This window comes from Nyctereutes procyonoides, unplaced genomic scaffold (genome assembly GCF_905146905.1).
Source record: "Nyctereutes procyonoides isolate TBG_1078 unplaced genomic scaffold, NYPRO_anot_genome, whole genome shotgun sequence".
NCBI classification, from domain to species: Eukaryota; Metazoa; Chordata; class Mammalia; order Carnivora; family Canidae; genus Nyctereutes; species Nyctereutes procyonoides.
This window is the reverse complement of record NW_026575022.1, coordinates 3933519-3952312: the sequence shown is the minus strand read 5'-3', so window position 1 is coordinate 3952312 and position 18794 is coordinate 3933519. Positions and strand designations below refer to the sequence as shown.

Here is an 18794-nt window from a genome sequence, read left to right as displayed (position 1 = left end):
AACGATGAATAAAGAAACAGAAGTGTATTTCTACTCTAATTTTTTCTTAGTGTTTAATTTTGTAATAGAAAGGTAATGCAAAATCATACAGAAAAATTTGAAAATATTAAAAATTAAAAGATGTAAATATTAATTTTGTCCTATACCTTAGATATATATTTTTCCTCTTAAGAAAGTCCAAATAAAGCCACTTTGTTCACATTACTTTTGCTTAGAAGAGGTCCTTAGGGAACACTATGATTTCTGAAGATTAAAAAGTTTTTAGATAATAGTTTTAAACCCAGAGCAAACACTACTTACATGATCAGTGCATATCAATGACATTTTATCTTTCTACTTTGAGTACTAATCATAATGACTAGTTACACAGTGACTTACTCTAATTTGTAATTTTATGATAAAATTATATTGTTGGTTGTTTTTACACTGACACTTAATGAGAAGGCATGTGATTATAATATCTTTTACCTTTACAACTATGAATAGTTTATCCCTAAAATGTTATCTAGGTGAAAGGTCTTTTAGAAATACACCACTTTGCAAATCATCCAGTTTCTCTCATTTAACAAAGTTTTTAATATTTCCAGTAAAGTTCACTCGAACTTTGTGAAATTATTTAACTCATCCATTTCTATGAGAACTATATTTAGTTCGTGAATAATACTTATGGAAGTATAATTAATTTTAGTCTATGAACTTTATTAGGCAGATATTTTTTTCTGCTCAGGTATACTCACCTGTATTCACATACAACTCAGTGGATTTTACATTCAATTCATTCAAATTAATAAATTCAATGAGAGTAACAATTCAGACTACTGTTTTGCTTGTTTACTTAATTTGTCCTGAGTTCCCTGGAAAAATATAGAAGATCAATTCACACAATCTTAGTAGTAAAATGAGTTCACTGGACTCTTGAATGCAAACCATATTTGGCTTGAATGAATTATTTTAGTTTCTGATTATTTTTGGAAACATGACCTGAGAAATAAATTAATTCTTTTAGGCTATACAGTACTATTTGCTAAAGCAGAGTAATCTTTGAATAAATGGACCCCTGGTGGCTACTAACCACTGTAATTGATATACATGGTTACTTACATATGAAACAAGATTATGCTTTATATTCACCTAAATGTCCAGTACAGAAATAAAAGCTCATACAGAGAGAAGGTAAAATCTGTAATTTTTTAATAAAAATTGACAACGCCTCATAAATATTGTGGTCTTAAACAGGGAAAATTAATGGAATAAAAGAAATTTGAACACAAATCATGTTTTCACTTACTTAATCAGATGAAGTGATCTAGGAAGCAACTCTACTTTCTGATCGATTCAAGGAGGTTTAGGTAATAGGAAGAGAGAGTCAAATTGATTTATTTTGTCTTTATAGTGCAGAGCTTCAGAGCCAGTTAAAGGACAAGAGATGCTTCCTATAGTCAACTTATCTCAGTACCTTGTTAAGCACCATGTTAAAAATGAGGTAGTTCACTTTTTTTGTCATTATCATCATTTCACCCTAAGTACGGGAAAATAAGAAAGGAGAAGAAAGTGAATCTACTCATTTTAACTCTGAAGGATTTTATATAATTTGTAAAAATAGATGGGCAACATTTAAAATTTTACTTTGTGAATACTCTTCATCAGAAAAGAAGTCACATAAAAATGAAATTTTACCTTCTGTAACACCTTTAAAATATAAAATATAAACCCCATTACCTCTTAAGACAAGTTATGAGGAAGATAAATGCTATCTCCTTAAATAGGAATCTTATTACTAATATTCACTATCATGTGTATACCAAATCTAATTTATATTTTATTTTTATATTGTATACACACTGTAATACCCTATCATGTCATTTATGAAACTACAAATTAAGAAATCATCTCCAAAATGTTAGTCAGGATAACGTCAACAAAGTTTGACACTTTGTTAATAACCATTAGTGTGATGATTTCAGTAGTCAAAAGTTATCCCAAAGTAACAAAAGGTATAATTTCTAATCACTATGAGTTTAGGCTGTATAAAGCATTTTATAAGCAATCATTTGTGTCTGATAAAAACATCTGAGCCCATTTTCTCTATCATCTTACGTTGAAGAACTCTAAATTTTACCCAACTTAGCCTTTAGGTACTATATATTATCCAAGCATAATCTTATGCATGGCCTGTGTTTATATCATAATGATGAAAATTCAAATTAAGAGTTTTAGTAGTCTATCTTTAATGATCCTACTTAACAGACGGGAAAACTGAGTAATACTCATTCATAGACATTAAGATAAGCTAACTGATAAAAACATATAAATCACATTTATTTGGTAGATATTTTAGGTAAGATGTCTTTTTAAAGTATAGGAAAGTCATTACAATAAACAAAAATCATTCCAAGAGGTTAACAAATAACTCCTCTACACCCTTAAATTCGATATGACTGTGTGAAAGGTCACACTTTAACGTATGACACATTTTGGTAGAATGGCTCTTTAGTCATTTGGAGATTCTGATATGTGTTTTATTTATGTTAATTTCCCCAGGGTCTTGGATGGTAACTGGTGTATCATAGATACTTAATGAAAAACTAAATTGTTGATTTAGGGAAATTGTTGCATGGCGATAAGTGTCTGTTAAAGGTTTCTAGTAAATGACTCTCTTTTGAATGTGGCCACTAAAGAGATGTATATTAACACACTACATACTAGATATAGTAGAACATAAATGTCTGACTTTCTGGTTATTAAAGATTGTTTTTCTCTCCCTGCAAACAAAGGTCCAAGTAAATAATTTTACGTTTTTTACAATCTTTTATTTTCGCAGAGGTATATTAAGTAACTACCCCTTCAATATGTAATGCCAATAGCCTTTGAAAACGAATGAGAAACATGGGTGAAGGTAAACACCTCCATAAGCAAGTATGGCACTGTAGGTGGCACTTATGTGACATATCTTCAAAGGCATGACAGTTTTGTATGATTTCCAAATCTACATATGCATTTGCAATCTGGCAGGTAAAAAAAAAAAAAAAAAGAACAAAACAAAACAGAAATAATCAGGGAAACATGTCAAAAGTACCAGCTGTATAAAACGAACTGGATATCGCTTCTGAATAATGTTTCCAAGTAAAATAAAGTGGCCATACGTCTGCGACAAAAAAGAAGGCTGTGTTGCTTTACCTGCCTTCTCCTTTAACCTTCTCACCCTCACAAGGCAAATGCACACTTCCACGTCATCTAACCTCCATTGTTATATGTGCAAATTATTTCGAGGCCTTATATAGAGTTAAATGGTAACTCTAACCCGAAGTCTTACATTTGAGGTCTTCAGAAAAGTGTGACATAACAGGTGACATATTGATGGTCATCACAGCACCAGTGAGAGCATCCGGCCAGGTACATGCTGCAAAACTTTTACGATTGTTCGCCTCTTAGTTCAAGGCATTTGGACTAAGGAGGTGACGTTCTTACAGACCCTTAGGCGTTTCCCAGCAGAAATCCAAGGAGATGGGTCTTACGGGGATTGCTGAATACAAGGACAGGAAGTGTCCAAGAATTCCCTGCGCTTTCCATTTGCTAAGCCTGACTTTCACTTGCACACACTCTTCAGTTTCACTCCACCTACTGAGACAAAGTCTTTTTTCCTAAAAAAAAGACAATCTGTCAGCGACTCGACTTTAGGATATCCCCCAACTTGGAAATGCACACCTGCTGTGGGCGCCCCCGCGCCCACCCCCACCGCGCCATCTCCTAAGGGGACCCCACGGAAGCCTGGGGACCTGGTCCAGGAATAACCGGGAACCGGCGGACCTTGGCCGCGGACGGGGCAGGGCGCGCGGCGGCGAGCGCAGCAACCCCCGCCGCCAAGGGCTGCGGTCCGGTCCCCGCGGCGGGCGAGGACCCGGGGGGGCCCGGGGGCCCGGGGGGCCCGGGGGGGCCCGGGGCCGCGCCGCGACAGCCGCCGGGGAGCCGAAGGGAAGGGGCCGCACCTCGGGAGGTCGCCGCTGCCGGCGCCCGAGACGGGACCCCCGACCTCCCGGCGCCCCGGCCGGGTTCCCCGCGGGAGGCGAGCAGCGCGCGGGCCCGAGCCCCCGCCGCCCCCGGCCCGCCCCCGGCCCGCCGCCCCCGGCCCGCCGCCCCCGGCCCGCCGCCCCCGGCCCGCCGCCCCCGGCCCGACCCTTACCTTGGTTGCTGGAGACGTGGCTGCAGCCGCCCGGCCCCGCTGTCAGCAAAGGCAAGAAGAAGCCGAATTGCCAAAGAAATTCCCGGACTTCGCAGCCCCCCATGGCTCTCCCGGGCTCTCGGCGTCTCCCACTTGGAGGCAAGTGACAGCAGCGCGGCCAGGTGCGGTGCGCAGGGTGCGGGTCCCGCTCCCCGTCCGCCGCCGCCGCCGCCGCCGCCGCCGCCGCCCGGCCCGCAGGGGTGTCCCGGGGCGCCCCCCGCGCGAGGCCCCGGGGGCAGGGCGCCAAGGTCCAGGCTGCCCGGGAGCCGGCGCAGCGGTGCCGGGGGAGGACGCGGGCCGCGGCGCCAGGGAGCTCCCGGCGGCTGCGAGCGGGCGGAACCGCATCCACCGCCGCGTCCCGCTCGCGCGAGGACTATTCACTCGGGCCCGGGAGAGCGCGCGCGCAGGAGCGAGCCCGGGCTGCGCGGGGGAGGGGCGCGCGGGGGAGGGGGAGGGCGCGGGGCGGGGGCGGGGGCGCGGGGCGGGGGCGGGGGCGCGGGCGCGGCGCGGGGCGGGGCGGGCCGAGCAGGTGCGGCGGCCCGTGCGGGCGCGCGAGCCGAGCCCCCGGGGGAGGCGCTGCCCTGGCCGCTGGGGCCCGAGCCGGCGAGCGCGCCGAGCCAGTCCCCCCCGAGCCAGCCCCCCCCCGAGCCAGCCCCCGCCGCGGCCCGGCCCCCGCCTAGGAGGCGACGGCGGCGGCTCGCGGCGCGGACTCCGCCACCTCCGCCGCTCGCGCGACGCGCCCCGGCCTGGGCGGCCGCTGTGCGGGCATCTCGGGGCCGCACCCGGTGCCCCGCTCCCCCCCGCTCCCCGCTCCCCGCTCCCCGCTCCCCGCGGCGGCGCCCGGCGTGTCGGGCCGGTCGGGCTTCTCCGTGCGCCGGGGGCGGGAGCCTGGCGCGGCCGCCGACCCCCCCCCTCCGGCGCGGTCGCCCGAAGTCGCCCACGAGGGCGAGCGCCTCAACTTTGTGCCGCCTCCGCTGCTCCGGGTCCCAGGACGCCGAAAGGGGCGAGCGGCAGCCGGGAGGGTCCGAGCAGGCTGCCGAGGTCGGGGCGCGGCCGCGCGGCGCTGACTCGGCGGGGAGGGCGCGGGCCTTCGGGGTCCCCGCGAGCCCCCCCCCCCCCGGCCGAGCCCCCCGAGCCCCCGCCGGCCCCGTCGGAGCGCGCTGCGAGCAGCCGGCGGGGAGCCCGAGGTCGGCGGCCAGCCGAGCGCTGCCCCCCGGGCCGCCCCCGCCCCCGCCCCCGCCCCCGCCGCCCGCCTGGCTCCCGGCGGGCCGGGGGTCCCGGGGCTGCGGGGGGCGCCCCGGCGGGCGAGGCGGCTCGGGCCGCCGGCTCGGCGCTAGAGGGGGTTAGTCGACAAGGGAAAGGCCTCCGCGGCCGGCAGGTGGAGACGGCTCCTCGTCTACGGGAAACAGGAAGGGGCGAGGCGCTCACGCGAAACTTAATGCGGGTTTTTGGGGATTTTTTTATTTGACATGTTGTGTTTTTAGGGCGGCGCGGAGCCACACCCATCGGCAGTGTGCGGGTTCCGTGACCGGTTGTCGGCGGTCCTTATCGTTGGCGTCCCCGCGCTCCTTGTGCCACCGTCGCGTGAGGTCCACGAGCCCGCCCCAACCCAGAATGTTCGGAGGGAGCGTGTGGCCGCCGAGACGGGCGGACGGGCGGTCGGGCGGCGGGGAGCGGAGTTGCCCGGGGCGGGCGCGGGGCCTGGCGGGGCTCAGAGGGGCGCGGGGCTCGGCGGGGCTCAGAGGCGCTCAGGGGCGCGGGGCTCGGCGGGATCAGCGGGCTCAGAGGGGCTCAGGGGCGCGGGCTCGGCGGGTCAGAGGCGCTCAGGGGCGCGGGGCTCAGAGGGGCGCGGGGCTCGGCGGGGATCAGAGGGGCTCAGAGGGGCTCAGGGGCGCGGGGCTCGCGGGGTCAGAGGGGCGCGGGGCTCCGCGGGGCTCAGAGGGGCTCAGCGGGGCTCAGAGGGGCGCGGGGCTCGGCTGGGCTCAGGGCGCTCAGGGGCGCGGGGCTCGGCGGGGATCAGGAGCGCGGGGCTCCGCGGGGCTCCGCGGGGATCAGCGGGGCTCAGAGGGGCTCAGGGGCGCGGGGCTCCGCGGGGTCAGAGGGGCGCAGGGTTCAGCGGGGCTCAGAGGGGCGCGGGGCTCGGCGGGGCTCAGAGGCGCTCAGGGGCGCGGGGCTCGGCGGGGCTCAGGAGCGCGGGGCTCCGCGGGGATCAGAGGGGCTCAGGGGCGCAGGGCTCAGAGGGGCTCAGGGGCGGGGCTCAGAGGGCGCGGGGCTCAGGGGCGCAGGGCTCAGAGGGGCTCAGGGGCGCGGGGCTCCGCGGGGTCAGAGGGCGCGGGCTCAGAGGGGCGCGGGGCTCGGCGGGGCTCAGCGGGGCGCCTACTAGGCCGCCCAGCCGGGCAGCGAGCAGCCGAGCGAGCCCCCGCCGCTTGCAGGATCCTCCGTGCGCTGCGCCGCACGCTGCGGTGGCGCGTGGTGGATGCTAGTAGAAGTTGGGTTGTTTGGAGGCAGAGAGAGGAGGACAGCGAGAGGCCCAGAACCGCGACCTGCCAGGGGCCCTGAGAACTAAGGCAGGTTCCGACTGGTGACCGTACCCGGCCGGGCCTCCTCAGCAATCCCAGCACAGCCTCTCTTTAAGGCGTCCGCGCGGTTTCCATGCGCGCATCAGGCTCCCGCGTTGGTGCTTGGAGGAGCAAGACTCGTGCAGCTCCTGACTGCAGCAGGCTCAGCTGGGGCTGAATGATCACGAGGGCGTCGGCAGGCAGGCTCGGTGCATGATTTGCAGACTGTGAAGTTAAAAAGGCTGCATTATAATGTGAGTCGTTAGGGCTGAATAAACGATCTTAGAAAGGTTCAGGGTTCATCATACCGATGTTTTGTTGGAGCAATATTGTTTATCGTCCAAGAATAGATTTCTGCGGACTTTTTTAAAGTCAGATTTCAGTTTTTAAATTGGATTTCAGTCTTTACCCCTGCCTACAATTCATCGGCAGTTCACAATGTCTGTTTGTTTAAGTAAGTCATAGCGAAGCATGACATAATCTGTTAGTTACCTGGTCGGTCAGGTAATGGATAGTCCTACTCTGGGTTTGATTTTTAAGGGAAAAAAAAATTACAAGATTTTTATGGATATCAAAAGAAGATATGCTTTATGTATTTAGTTATTGTCGATTGCATGTCTAGAAGATAATGACCTCTTAGGGGGAAACTCATCTCAAAGAATATAAATGAAAATATAATTATCATCACCTTTGCAGTGAGATTCCAAAAGAACTACCATAACTAGTTGACCGTGGTTATACGTTATATGTACATATAAACATAGTTATGTACACACATATACACTCACAATGTAAATACGGATATTCATCCCCAAATATTTGTTGAGCTCCTTTATGTGCTCAGTTCTCTTCACTTAGAGAAGAGTTGATGATGTAAGGAAAAAATAATTTGTATTTAAAAGCTAACTTTTTATTTAAAATACAGTCACGGTTATCTTATGTGAGGTAGAAGCAATTCACTTAACAGTAATGTACTTCCTTTTTGACGTTTCTAGCAGTGTTGATATATTTGCTGACATGTGACAGTTTCGAGATTATAAGCCACTCAGTGAACCAGATGCAATATTCATGTAGATTTATCTGCACTTGTCTGTTTGAATCATACCCATATTCAGAAAAGCATTCATGTCTCATTTTTTCAGTGCTATATTCAGAATTCTTTTGTATTCTCTCAGACTGCTGTTCTTCATGATATATGGTACATATACCTGGTCTGGATTCAGGTAGGGATGATTAGATTTTCATTAAATAAAGAATATATGAGGTAAAGGGGATTAAGAGGTACAAACTTCCAGTTATAAAATAAATAGACCACAGGGATGGAAAAAGTACACCATAGGGAATAAAGTCAATAATATTGTAGATGGACGGTAACTACACTTATCGTGGCAAACATTTCGCAATGTATATAAGATGTCAAATCACTACAGTGTGCACTTAGAACTAAAATAATATTGTATGTCGACCAAAGTTCAATTAAAAATATGTATAATGCTAAAATTAGTCTAAGCTTTCATTTATAGTAGAAATAATAGTATTCACAAATACTATTTGCTTTTTAAAAATGATGAAAGAAAAGACTTAACCCGCAATTAATCCCTTTGAGAAAATAAGGATTATAATGTTTAATACTCAGCATGTTTCAAGGCTTGGGGAAGTCTTAGGCATTTTATTCTGGTAGAAGAGTAAATTAATCCATTTATATCTGTAATTTGCATTTTCTAAGGTCAACGTAGAAGCAACATAAATAAAAAGTGTTGATTCTCAGGTACGTCAAAACATCAGGTCTTAAAATATTAGTTTAGTACTTTGAAAAGATATAATTGTCTAAGTCTTTTTTGTTAATATAAAATTTAGAGATATGTTGCAAGCAGAATTACTGCTGTCATGTCATCAACTTTAAAGTACATATTCATTAAACGCTTAAGCTTTTTAACCATGTGGACCACTAAAATGAAGTTTTAAAAAATCCCAAAGTCAAATATAGTTAATTTGAGGCTCTTTGCTTTAGGAAAATATGCAATCAGAAGGAAAACACTTTAGAATTTTTTCTTTGATATTAGGAGGTAGTTAATATTTTTCTGAAAGAAGACATCCCAAACAGTGCTGAGTATTTTACTTTATAGTTAGTATATCCAGTCTTAAAAACGTCACAGAAAAAAAAGAATCAACCTGAGGCTAGATGAACAGTGGTTTATTCTGTTGTAATATTGTGCTTAGTTTTGTGTTGTAAGGTACTTTATAATAAAATATATGTACAAATATATATTGTCATATACATATTAAATATATGTGTGTGTGTTTAAGTGTGTTTGTAATTCAGTGAAAAGCTTCCCTCTAGTACTTTTCTAATTTAGCAATATTTACCAAGTGAGATTTCCATGTGTATCTGGGATAAGCATTATGGAGAAGGTACAAAGATTATTGGATTCAGTTCCTAACCATCAGAAGTTTATATTATATTGATGTCACAGACATGAATAATTCCAATACAAACTATTCTATTATCCCAGTGTGGAGTTTCAAATTATTGTAGTTAAGCAAGAGGAAAGGAATCATACCCTCACCCTCCAAGACATGGATCTCTACCATTACTACTTTTGCTTAAACTTTTGGCAAGGATTGGTTCACCCTCTGAAAGCTAATGCAAGAACCTGTACTACTGTCAAATACAATGCTGGAGGTTATACAGAATGGCCAGATGAGTCAGCCAGATTCAACTTAGCTTGCCTTTTTAATGAGACGTACTTAATAGTCTGTGTGGCATCAGGTATTCACAAAAATAAATTTTAGCATTATGTGGAGAATTTTCAAAATCATATATTTAATTTATTTCAGTTTAATCCGTGACATACTAATTCAACTTATCTTTCATGCGCAGTTGAATGGAAAACTTCATTTTTATTGAATTATCATTAAAGAGCGTATTGTAATATCAAATAGAGGACAACTAATGATAGACATAAAACTACCTTTAAAATATCTTTATATATTGAAATACACCTATTTCCATCATAACAAATAAGATAACGATATCACAGGAATACTGTTATTAATTTCTATTCAGGTATTCAAATTAGTCTCCCCAAATAGACTTGGACTATTTTGCCTTGTATTATACATACATTAAGACACTTCAGGCCCTGCTTCAGGAAAAGACAAAGCTAGTTTTAGCAATACAAATTCTTGGGTATGTCAAATAGTTAAATGTTAAATTTATTAATAATATTATCCATATTAATAATCATTATCAACTAAACATTTTAATCATCTTAATACAAATAATTCAAAACATGTTTTCTCACTAAAAATTAGGGGTAAATTAAAAGTGTCCTATGAAAAGAAGTGATCGATGCATCTCAAACTGGATTAAGTAAGTAAAGTTCTTTTTATACAAATGTTTCTTTAATATTCCAGTTTACTTTGAAGCTAGATACCATGTTTGCATTTTTGAAATTTGGTATTTTTTGGTATATATTAAATTTGATTTTTTAAAAAGTAAAACAATAATTCTTGAATGATGTGTCATTATGTTTCCAAGGGACCTATAACAATGAAACCTTAATGTGCCTAATATTTACCTTTTATGTCAGGGGTTCCACATCATTTTAATCATAGTGTGTTTTTTTTTAGTGTGGCTGTCAATGTTTACATGGACTATAAGCATTTTTCAGTATCACCTTATAATATTATATGATTAAAAATTCTATGTAACTCACTTATATCAACGATTTGAAAATGGATGGTTCTTCACATTTTTGCCAAACTTTGATACACATATACAACCTTTCCAAGAACCTCGAGAAGTTTTTAAAAGAGGATATTTCTTTTATAGCTCTACCAAAAAAATAAACAAATGAAAGTGAATAACTATGTTTAAATATTGATTAAATTTTTAGTCAAATTTACCTCTTTATTAATCTTTGTATTACATGTACGACGTGCCCATTCTGAGTTGTTATGAAAATGGACTTGTGCAAGTAAACCCCAGTATATGAGCCCATGTGAGACTCCTCAAGCATCCCACTGTTAAATTCTCTTTTTTTCCCCCACTGTTAAATTCTATTCATAGTCCATAGTATTAGAAATATATTGATATTCATAGCATTTGGAATTCAATTGTAATGTCTTTGCTATTTTTAGAGGTAAAAATAAAATTTTATATATTAATGAGAAGAAGCATAAACACCGGGTTACCTTTGATTATTACTAATATATAGTCAAAGACTATTCTTGCTTTATTTCTTCCTGTCTTATTTTACATCATAGTTTAAAATATGTAAGAAATCTGGAAGCATATTCATGCTTGTTTTTGAGTATTTGTATCCAATGGGAAAAAATTAAGTTTCTTGTTCATTGAGAATATGTACAATTTTCAAATAAAACATGAAGGTTTTATGTGAGTTATCCAGAACAAATGCTATATTAATGCTGCCAAATAGAACATAGTGCAATATTAGTGATATTTATTATGTATCTGTGTTATTCAATACAGTAGTCGCTGGCCACATCCACATATAGGTTTTCAGTGTTTGAAGGTAGTCTAGGATGACTGAGGAAATGAATTTTCAGTTTTCCTTGACCTTAATAAGTTTAAAATTAAGTAGCCATATGTGGTAGCGGCTACATTTGGTAGCACATATTATACACACACACACACACACACATATGAATATAAATATAGTTTTATTCCCTCTACATATAGTTTTGTTTCAATACTTCCATGTTTATGATGGGAAAAAATGAGAAAGGAATTTGAAAACCATGTAAACATTGAATGCGCACAGTATACCTTTTTACAAGAATACCCTATTCTTCCTACAGCAATTCTATCACACACAGTCATGTTTGTCATGAACAAAAATGAAGCACACTTTGAACAATAACTGTGCTGGTACATGTGTTTAGACTGTCTTGGAAGCTAGCCTGACACAATGTGCTTTTTTTGTGTGTTACATTGAGTTGGTCAGAAGACACTAAAAATAGTCACCCTGATAGAAACCCATGGCATTATTTAAAATTATTTCAATTCTGAATAGAATTACTTGCTCAATGTGCCTAATCTTGGATGCTACTGTTAAAAAAAAATGTCTCAGAAGCTGCCATCAACCCTGCTCTGCCTACTGTAACTGTTACACTGTCAGGGTTTCACAGAATTAGTGACCTGACCGAGAGACTCAGTAACAGTAGTGGAGTTTCCAAAACCAGTAACCTTACCCAGAGATTTATTCAAGAAACAGCAAGATTTTTGCCTTTAGGTGCCATAGTGGGTTTTTGTGTTTTAGGTCTTTTTTTTTTTTTTTACCTCTTTAATTTTAGGTTTGCGTGTAAAAATATTGGCAGAATCCCATTTTCACGTTAGTAGATTTTTGAAAATATGAGGATTCTTAGGAAAGCCTGAGTATCTGTTTACCACTGTTTCGTTTATATCATATAGAGCTTACCACTTGATGCTGTCTTTCTATGACTTTAATTTGTCATAAGCTTCAAAGTTAAAAAAAGAAAAAGCCAATAAGAATGTTATCTCCTAAAGAAATCTTGAAATATAAAAGGTATGAATTTTTCTATTACTTAGAAAGCAGTTACATAGTATTTCCTATGTACCAGATACTATCCAAGTACAAATATTAATTTCAGATAATGATTACAAATCCTAATTATAAATAGGGATTCCATTAATCCTCAAAACAACACTCTGAAGTTGTTGCTTTTATTATGATCATTTTATAAATTAGAAAGCTGAACTTGCCCATAGTCACCTCGCCAGTAAGTGGTAAAGCAAGGGTGTGAATCCAAGCAATGTGGCTCTGAAAGCTATGACTTTCGTTGCTCTGCTGCCTCTCTCATGTCTTAGCATGTTCACCCAAATATACACAAGCATGCACATACTCATTTGCATTTATCTACGTAAAATTTATCTAATTCTATGAAATTAAGCCCAGGTCATGGAGTATTTTCAGTGATTCTTCTTCCCAATTTTTTCTGTTCCCAAATGACCTCATTCTTCTTTCTCATGACCCAACATTTATTACACTTGGTTGACTCTTGCAGGATAATTTTTCTTTTTTTCTTAAAATCCTTCCCTTAAATCACACCTGTCTCCCAATGCTACTAATTCACATATATTCAGCTATTATGTTTTGCATTCCACAAAGTGTATCTTTCTCTAGGCACTGATTATTAAAGTGACGAACAAAACGGACAAAAAGGTTTGCTCACACAGGGCTTACATTCTAAGGTTAGTATGAACTAAATGCTTATATGTTTCGTGCTGTTCTAAATACATTATACACTAGACCATTAATATTCATAACCCTATGAGGTAGGTACTTTTAATGTACCTATTTTACAAGTGATGAAGCCAAAACATAATAGATTACAAGCTAATAAGAGGCAGAGCAATAATTATTACATTTTAAAGTAATTGCAATGCCAGCAAGAACATTAGCGGTGAGAAGAAATAGGAGGTTTTGGCAGTAATTCGGCAGTGAGATAATTGCAGTTTGTCTTAGCATGGGACAGAGAGGAAGAAGTGGATGGATTTCCCATATACTTTGAAGGTAGAAAGGATAGGACTTCCTAATGATTTGGATGGTGGTTCATGCTATCTCGTTAGTGACGGGAAATGGCTGAAGAGCCTAATTAGACAAAAATAAATTTACATTTTTTAAAAGCCTATTCAAGCCATAAACTGAGCTATAGAAGAAGGCTTTGGAGCAGTATTTCTAGCTTTTGAACTGCATATTTTCTGGAGAAGTAATTTTATCTTTTCTCAAATCCTATCTAGAATTCTGTCCTCATTCCTCTTCCAGAAAATCAGATCAGATCACTCCAAATCTTTATATTTAAAATGCATCATTTAGTCTATGTTCTGAAGCTATACACAAGGCATAATGAAGTTGTTAATTCAAGAATCAGTTTAGAATACAGCATTTATCTTCATGAAAATTAGAAAAACTAACTTTGAATCTTACATAAATTAGTCATATGTCTTATGAGTCATCAAAACATATTCACCGTCTATATTACTGTGTTTATCTTAGCCCAACATCAACTGTCTTACTGAAAGAATTATCAAGTCTAAAGCCAGATATGAGTGTGTCATGTGTTTATCAACTAGGCAGGGGCTGAGTAATCTACATTCGATATACTTTAGACACTACCAAAAATGAGGAACTCAAATCCTCATTGAAAATATTCCTCAATTTTCAGTCAGAGAAAACAAATAGGAGGATTATATGAAATGCTAATATTCTGTGTGAGTGTAAAGACTATTTCACAAATGTAGTATATGTGACTGAGAAGCTTTTTAAAAAAATAAAACCTCGGGGATAAAGTACCTATGAGTATTTTACCCTCTTGCCATTACGAAAACGGTTACCTGCTTATGCCAAAAATGAGAAGACATTTGAGTCGACTGATACACTTTTTTTGCAGATTTAGAATATATTTTTCTTTTTATCCTTTAAAATTTTTAAAGTAGCATAACAATATAATAGAGTATGTGGAAATTGAGAAGAAAAAACAACACTTTTATTGTACTACTCTAATATAATGACTATTGTTGTTCTAATATATTTCAAGGGTCCTAACCTTCGCCGTCCCAAATACATACTCTGACATGGTTGAAGCTGAGTCATTCATTCAAATTTGTGTTGCATTTCAATCTCTCCACTGGTTGCTTGATTTTAAAGGATTTAGCATTTATTGATACACAAATTGTCTTATGATGTGGATTACATAAAATGGTATGAAAATCACTAGGAAAGGAAGGCCCTGCTACATGAGATAGATGATGCAAATGTTGTAAGCCAACTAGGATTTTTGTAGGTTGCATGATTTTCAGACAAGCGTTTAATATTATTAGCATGTATAATATTGATGCAGAATTTCAAAGTGTTGAAATGAGCTGTTTTTTTTAATGAATAAAATTATTTTGTAATATTACCTAGCGGGGAAAGAAGTACAATACTTTTCCTAAAGAAAGTCTTAATAGGGATCCCTGGGTGGCGCAGCGGTTTGGTGCCTGCCTTTGGCCCGGGGCGCGATCCTGGAGACCCGGGATCGAATCCCACGTCGGGCTCCCGGTGCATGGAGCCTGCTTCTCTCTCTGCCTGTGTCTCTGCCTCTCTCTCTCTCTCTCTCTCTCTCTCTCTCTGTGTGTGTGTGTGACTATCATAAATAAATAAATTAATTAAAAAAAAGAAAGTCTTAATAGGTTACAATGACAGAAATAAGTAAATGGTTGCCTGAATTGTCAATTCTAGGCAAAAATGCAAAATAATTTAAGGGAATCCATTTCTTTTACCCTGTCTTTAAATATTTCCTTTGTGTACCATCCCTCCTTTCAGACACACAACTAATCTGATAACGTCAATTTTTAACGTTAGTTGCCTTACAAAAAACAATGTAAAAGAATCTTCTTTATGATATGTGAAATGGAAGCAATTGGAGCCATGCTGTTCTAGTTTATCAACAGCCAACAATTCAAAAATAGCAGTACCAATGATATGCATTTGAAAATGTGAAGCTTGAAAGACAAACTATCCAGAGTTACACAGGTAATAAGTAGCACAGTATTTGCTCCGATTCCTTTTTTCAAACTTTTTTTTTTTTTTTGCTGAACTGAGTATATCCTGAAAAATTATATCTATTATTACTTATTTGTGTGGCTGTAAGTGAAATTTAAGTTATTAAAAACTAACAAGCATTTTTGTGAGAATTGTAGTGTTGATTATTCATTTTTGTATTATAGTCCTTTTGTTATTTTAAAAGTAATATAGCCATATAGAAATACAAATCTAAACTTCCCAGTTATGCAGAAAATTTTAAAAATCCCTAATAATTTTCCACTCTAAAGCCCAATCCTTGGGATTAACTCACCTATTTCTGTTTTAGTTTTCTAGTATTTAATTTCATTACTCTAGATCAGTGTTTTCCAATAGAATTTTCCAAAGTGAGAAAAATGTTCTTTTCTGCATTGCCCAAATAGGGTAGCCACTGGCCATATTTGACTATTGAACACATGAAATATGTAATATGGAAATACATTTTTATTTCATTTAATTTTAACCAATATAAACTTATTGGGTGGGCAGCCCGGGTGGCTCAGAGGTTTGGCGCTGCCTTCAGCCCGGGGCGTGATCCTGGAGACCTGGGATCGAGTACCACGTCGGGCTCCCTGCATGGAGCCTCCTTCTCCCTCTGCCTGTCTCTGCCTCTCTCCCTCTCTCTCTGTGTCTCTCATGAATAAACAAATAAAATCTTTAAAAAAATAAATTTATTGGATACACACAGCTTAGTAACTACTGTAATGGGTAGTGCAGCTCTAGGTAAAATGTCAGTACTTTTTATTTTTTTATTTATCAAATTTTAAAAAGTACCTTCTGGGGAGCCTGGGTGGCTCAGTCACTTAAGCATCTGCCGTCTGCTTGGGTCCTAACCCCAGGATCCTGGGATCAAGCCCCACGTTGGGCTCTCTGCTCAGTAGGGAGTCTGCCTCTCCTTCTTCTGTGCTCTCTCTCTTTCTCTGTCTCAAATAAATAATACTTTTTTTAAAAAAAAAGTATCTTCTAACTCTCCACTGTGAAAATGTGGAATTAAGCTATTCACACTAACTTCTTTGCTATTTTTCTGTCTCCATATGCTGTTAAATTATTTAATTCTTCATTGAGCTTTAATTCTTCTTTATTTACAGTACCTCTTGGCTTCCCAAAGGTTGAGGTTTTGAAATGAGCAGTCTATATCCCTTCACATTTCTCTCTCTACCATAACCTTGTCAAATATGATGATGATGATGATCATTACCACTACTATTATTGTTTTACAACACAAAGATTTAATTAAAACATATACGTTCCATTTAGTAACTATGATTAAGTCTTCCATATTTTCTGTGTCGGTTGTGCTAATAAACCGTGTTCATTAAATCATTATTTAAATCATCAGTAAGATTTACCTAGCACTGACCTCTTTCTGGAGTAGGAAAACAATTGTTAAGTTGGGCTTTTAAAAAATATTTCAGGGATCCCTGGGTGGCGCAGCGGTTTGGCACCTGCCTTTGGCCAGGGCACAATCCTGGAGATCCAGGATCAAGTCCCACGTCGGGCTCCCGGTGCATGGAGCCTGCTTCTCCCTCTGCCTGTGTCTTCTGCCTCTCTCTCTCTCTCTCTGTGACAATCATAAAACATAAATCAATCAATAAATAAATAAATATTTCAATCCTTTGTTTTGATATTTAAATTTAATCATAATATTTCCATTTGGCCTAAAATATTTTTTCCTGCAGTCCATCACCAATTTAGCTTACTTCTTTAGAAAGAGCCTATGAGATATAAACTCAGACTATGTTTTTTTTAAAAAAAACTATTATACTCTAACATATCAGAAAATGTTTATTAGTCTCTTACGTTTTGAGTGTATAATTCTAGATCTAAAATTATTTCTTGGCAGAATTTGGAAATCATGCTCCATTGCCACCTATGATTGCTAATAAGATATTTGATGTTAGCGATTTTCATTTCAAGGAATCTGACCTCCATTTTTCTGTCTTTCCGAAAACTCTGAAGATCTTCCATTTATATTTGGTGTGCTTAAATTCAAAATAGTCTATTTAGAGTTGGATTATTCTTCTTAATTATTCTTCCTCCTCAGCTTTTATGAGACTTTCAAAATACAAAAATATAATAATGGCTCCTGTATGCATTTGTCAAAACCCATAGAACTGTACAACAAAAAAGTGAACTTTAATATGAACTATGAGTTTTATTTAATAGCAATGTATCAATATTGGCTCAATTGCAGTAGATGTATTATACTAATGCAAGATGTTAATAATAGGAGAAACTGTGTGCCAGGGGAAGGAGATAAGTGGGTGGGAACACTGTACTTTCTGCACAATTTTTCTGTAAACTTAAAACTGCTCTAAAAAATAAAGTCTATTTTTAAAAACTATATTTTTAATAACATATGTTGTCTTTGGGAAATATTATTTCATTATTTATATTCAGGCACACTCTTATGTGTTTTCTATCTTCAGTATGCTGTCATATAGATTTTGGATGTCCTGGTTTGCTTAGTTATGTCTACTAATTTTTCTTTCATGTTTTCCAATCCTTTTCCTAGTTGGCCAAATTTTGGAGAACTTACTGATTGTACTTCCTATTAATTGAAAAAATTAGGGACACCTGGGTGACTCAGCGGTTTGGCGCCTGCCTTCGGCCCAGCGCGTGATCCTGGAGTCCAGGGATCGAGTCCCACATCAGGTTCTCTGCATGGAGCCTGCTTCTCCCTCTGCCTGTAGTCTATGCCCCCCCCCTCTCTGTCTCTCATGAATAAATAAATAAAATCTTTTAAAAAATAATATTTTTAATTTTCAAAATTCTAAGTATCTGATTACCAACGTTTAATAAAAGTTCAGTTTGGTTGTTTTTTGTTTCATACAGCAATATTTTCTCTGGTACTGATGAATCATCTATGAATCAGACCTCTTTGGTTTCAAATAACAGAAACCTGTTTCCAGCTGATTTAAGCAGAAAAGGAGAACACTCTTTGGCTATTACCAGCTCAACTTTTTTCGTATGAACAAATTTTAACAAATTAACATTGCCAGAGGAATCAGAATTCTCACTGCTCAGAACTGGGTCACATGTTTATTCCTAATACCAGGGAATAGGTTAATCACTATGAGAATCATGCAAATTGAAAGCAATTGAGAGATGGTCTTCAAGAAGAAAAAAAAAATGGATGCTGGTCGCCAAGAACAGTTCATAAAAAGAATAACTATTGTACAATCTTAAAGTATCTCCATTTTCCAAGGTCAGCAGCTTTGTTTGTTTAATCAATTTACTCTTTGAGAAGGACAGTATAGAAGTAGAGATTCATTCTCCATAAAAGACTAGTTGGTAGCAACTTCTTTTTAGATAGGTCTCTTGAGGTAAGGGAAACAAAAGCAAAAACAAACTATTGGGACTCCATCAACATAAAAAGCTTCTGCACAGCAAAGGAAACAGTCAACA

At 40.9% G+C, this 18794-nt stretch overlaps 1 protein-coding gene across 1 annotated transcript in view; it reads right to left on the bottom strand.

The window, feature by feature from the left end:
• Nucleotides 1-4564, bottom strand: part of LOC129520989 (ephrin type-A receptor 6-like) — a 727437-nt gene extending 722873 nt beyond the window's left edge. Inside the window, 2 exon segments of the mRNA XM_055342191.1 lie at nt 4181-4420; nt 4423-4564. Of these exon segments, the coding sequence (XP_055198166.1) occupies nt 4181-4420; nt 4423-4564 (382 nt within the window).
• Nucleotides 4565-18794: the final 14230 nt, after the last annotated feature.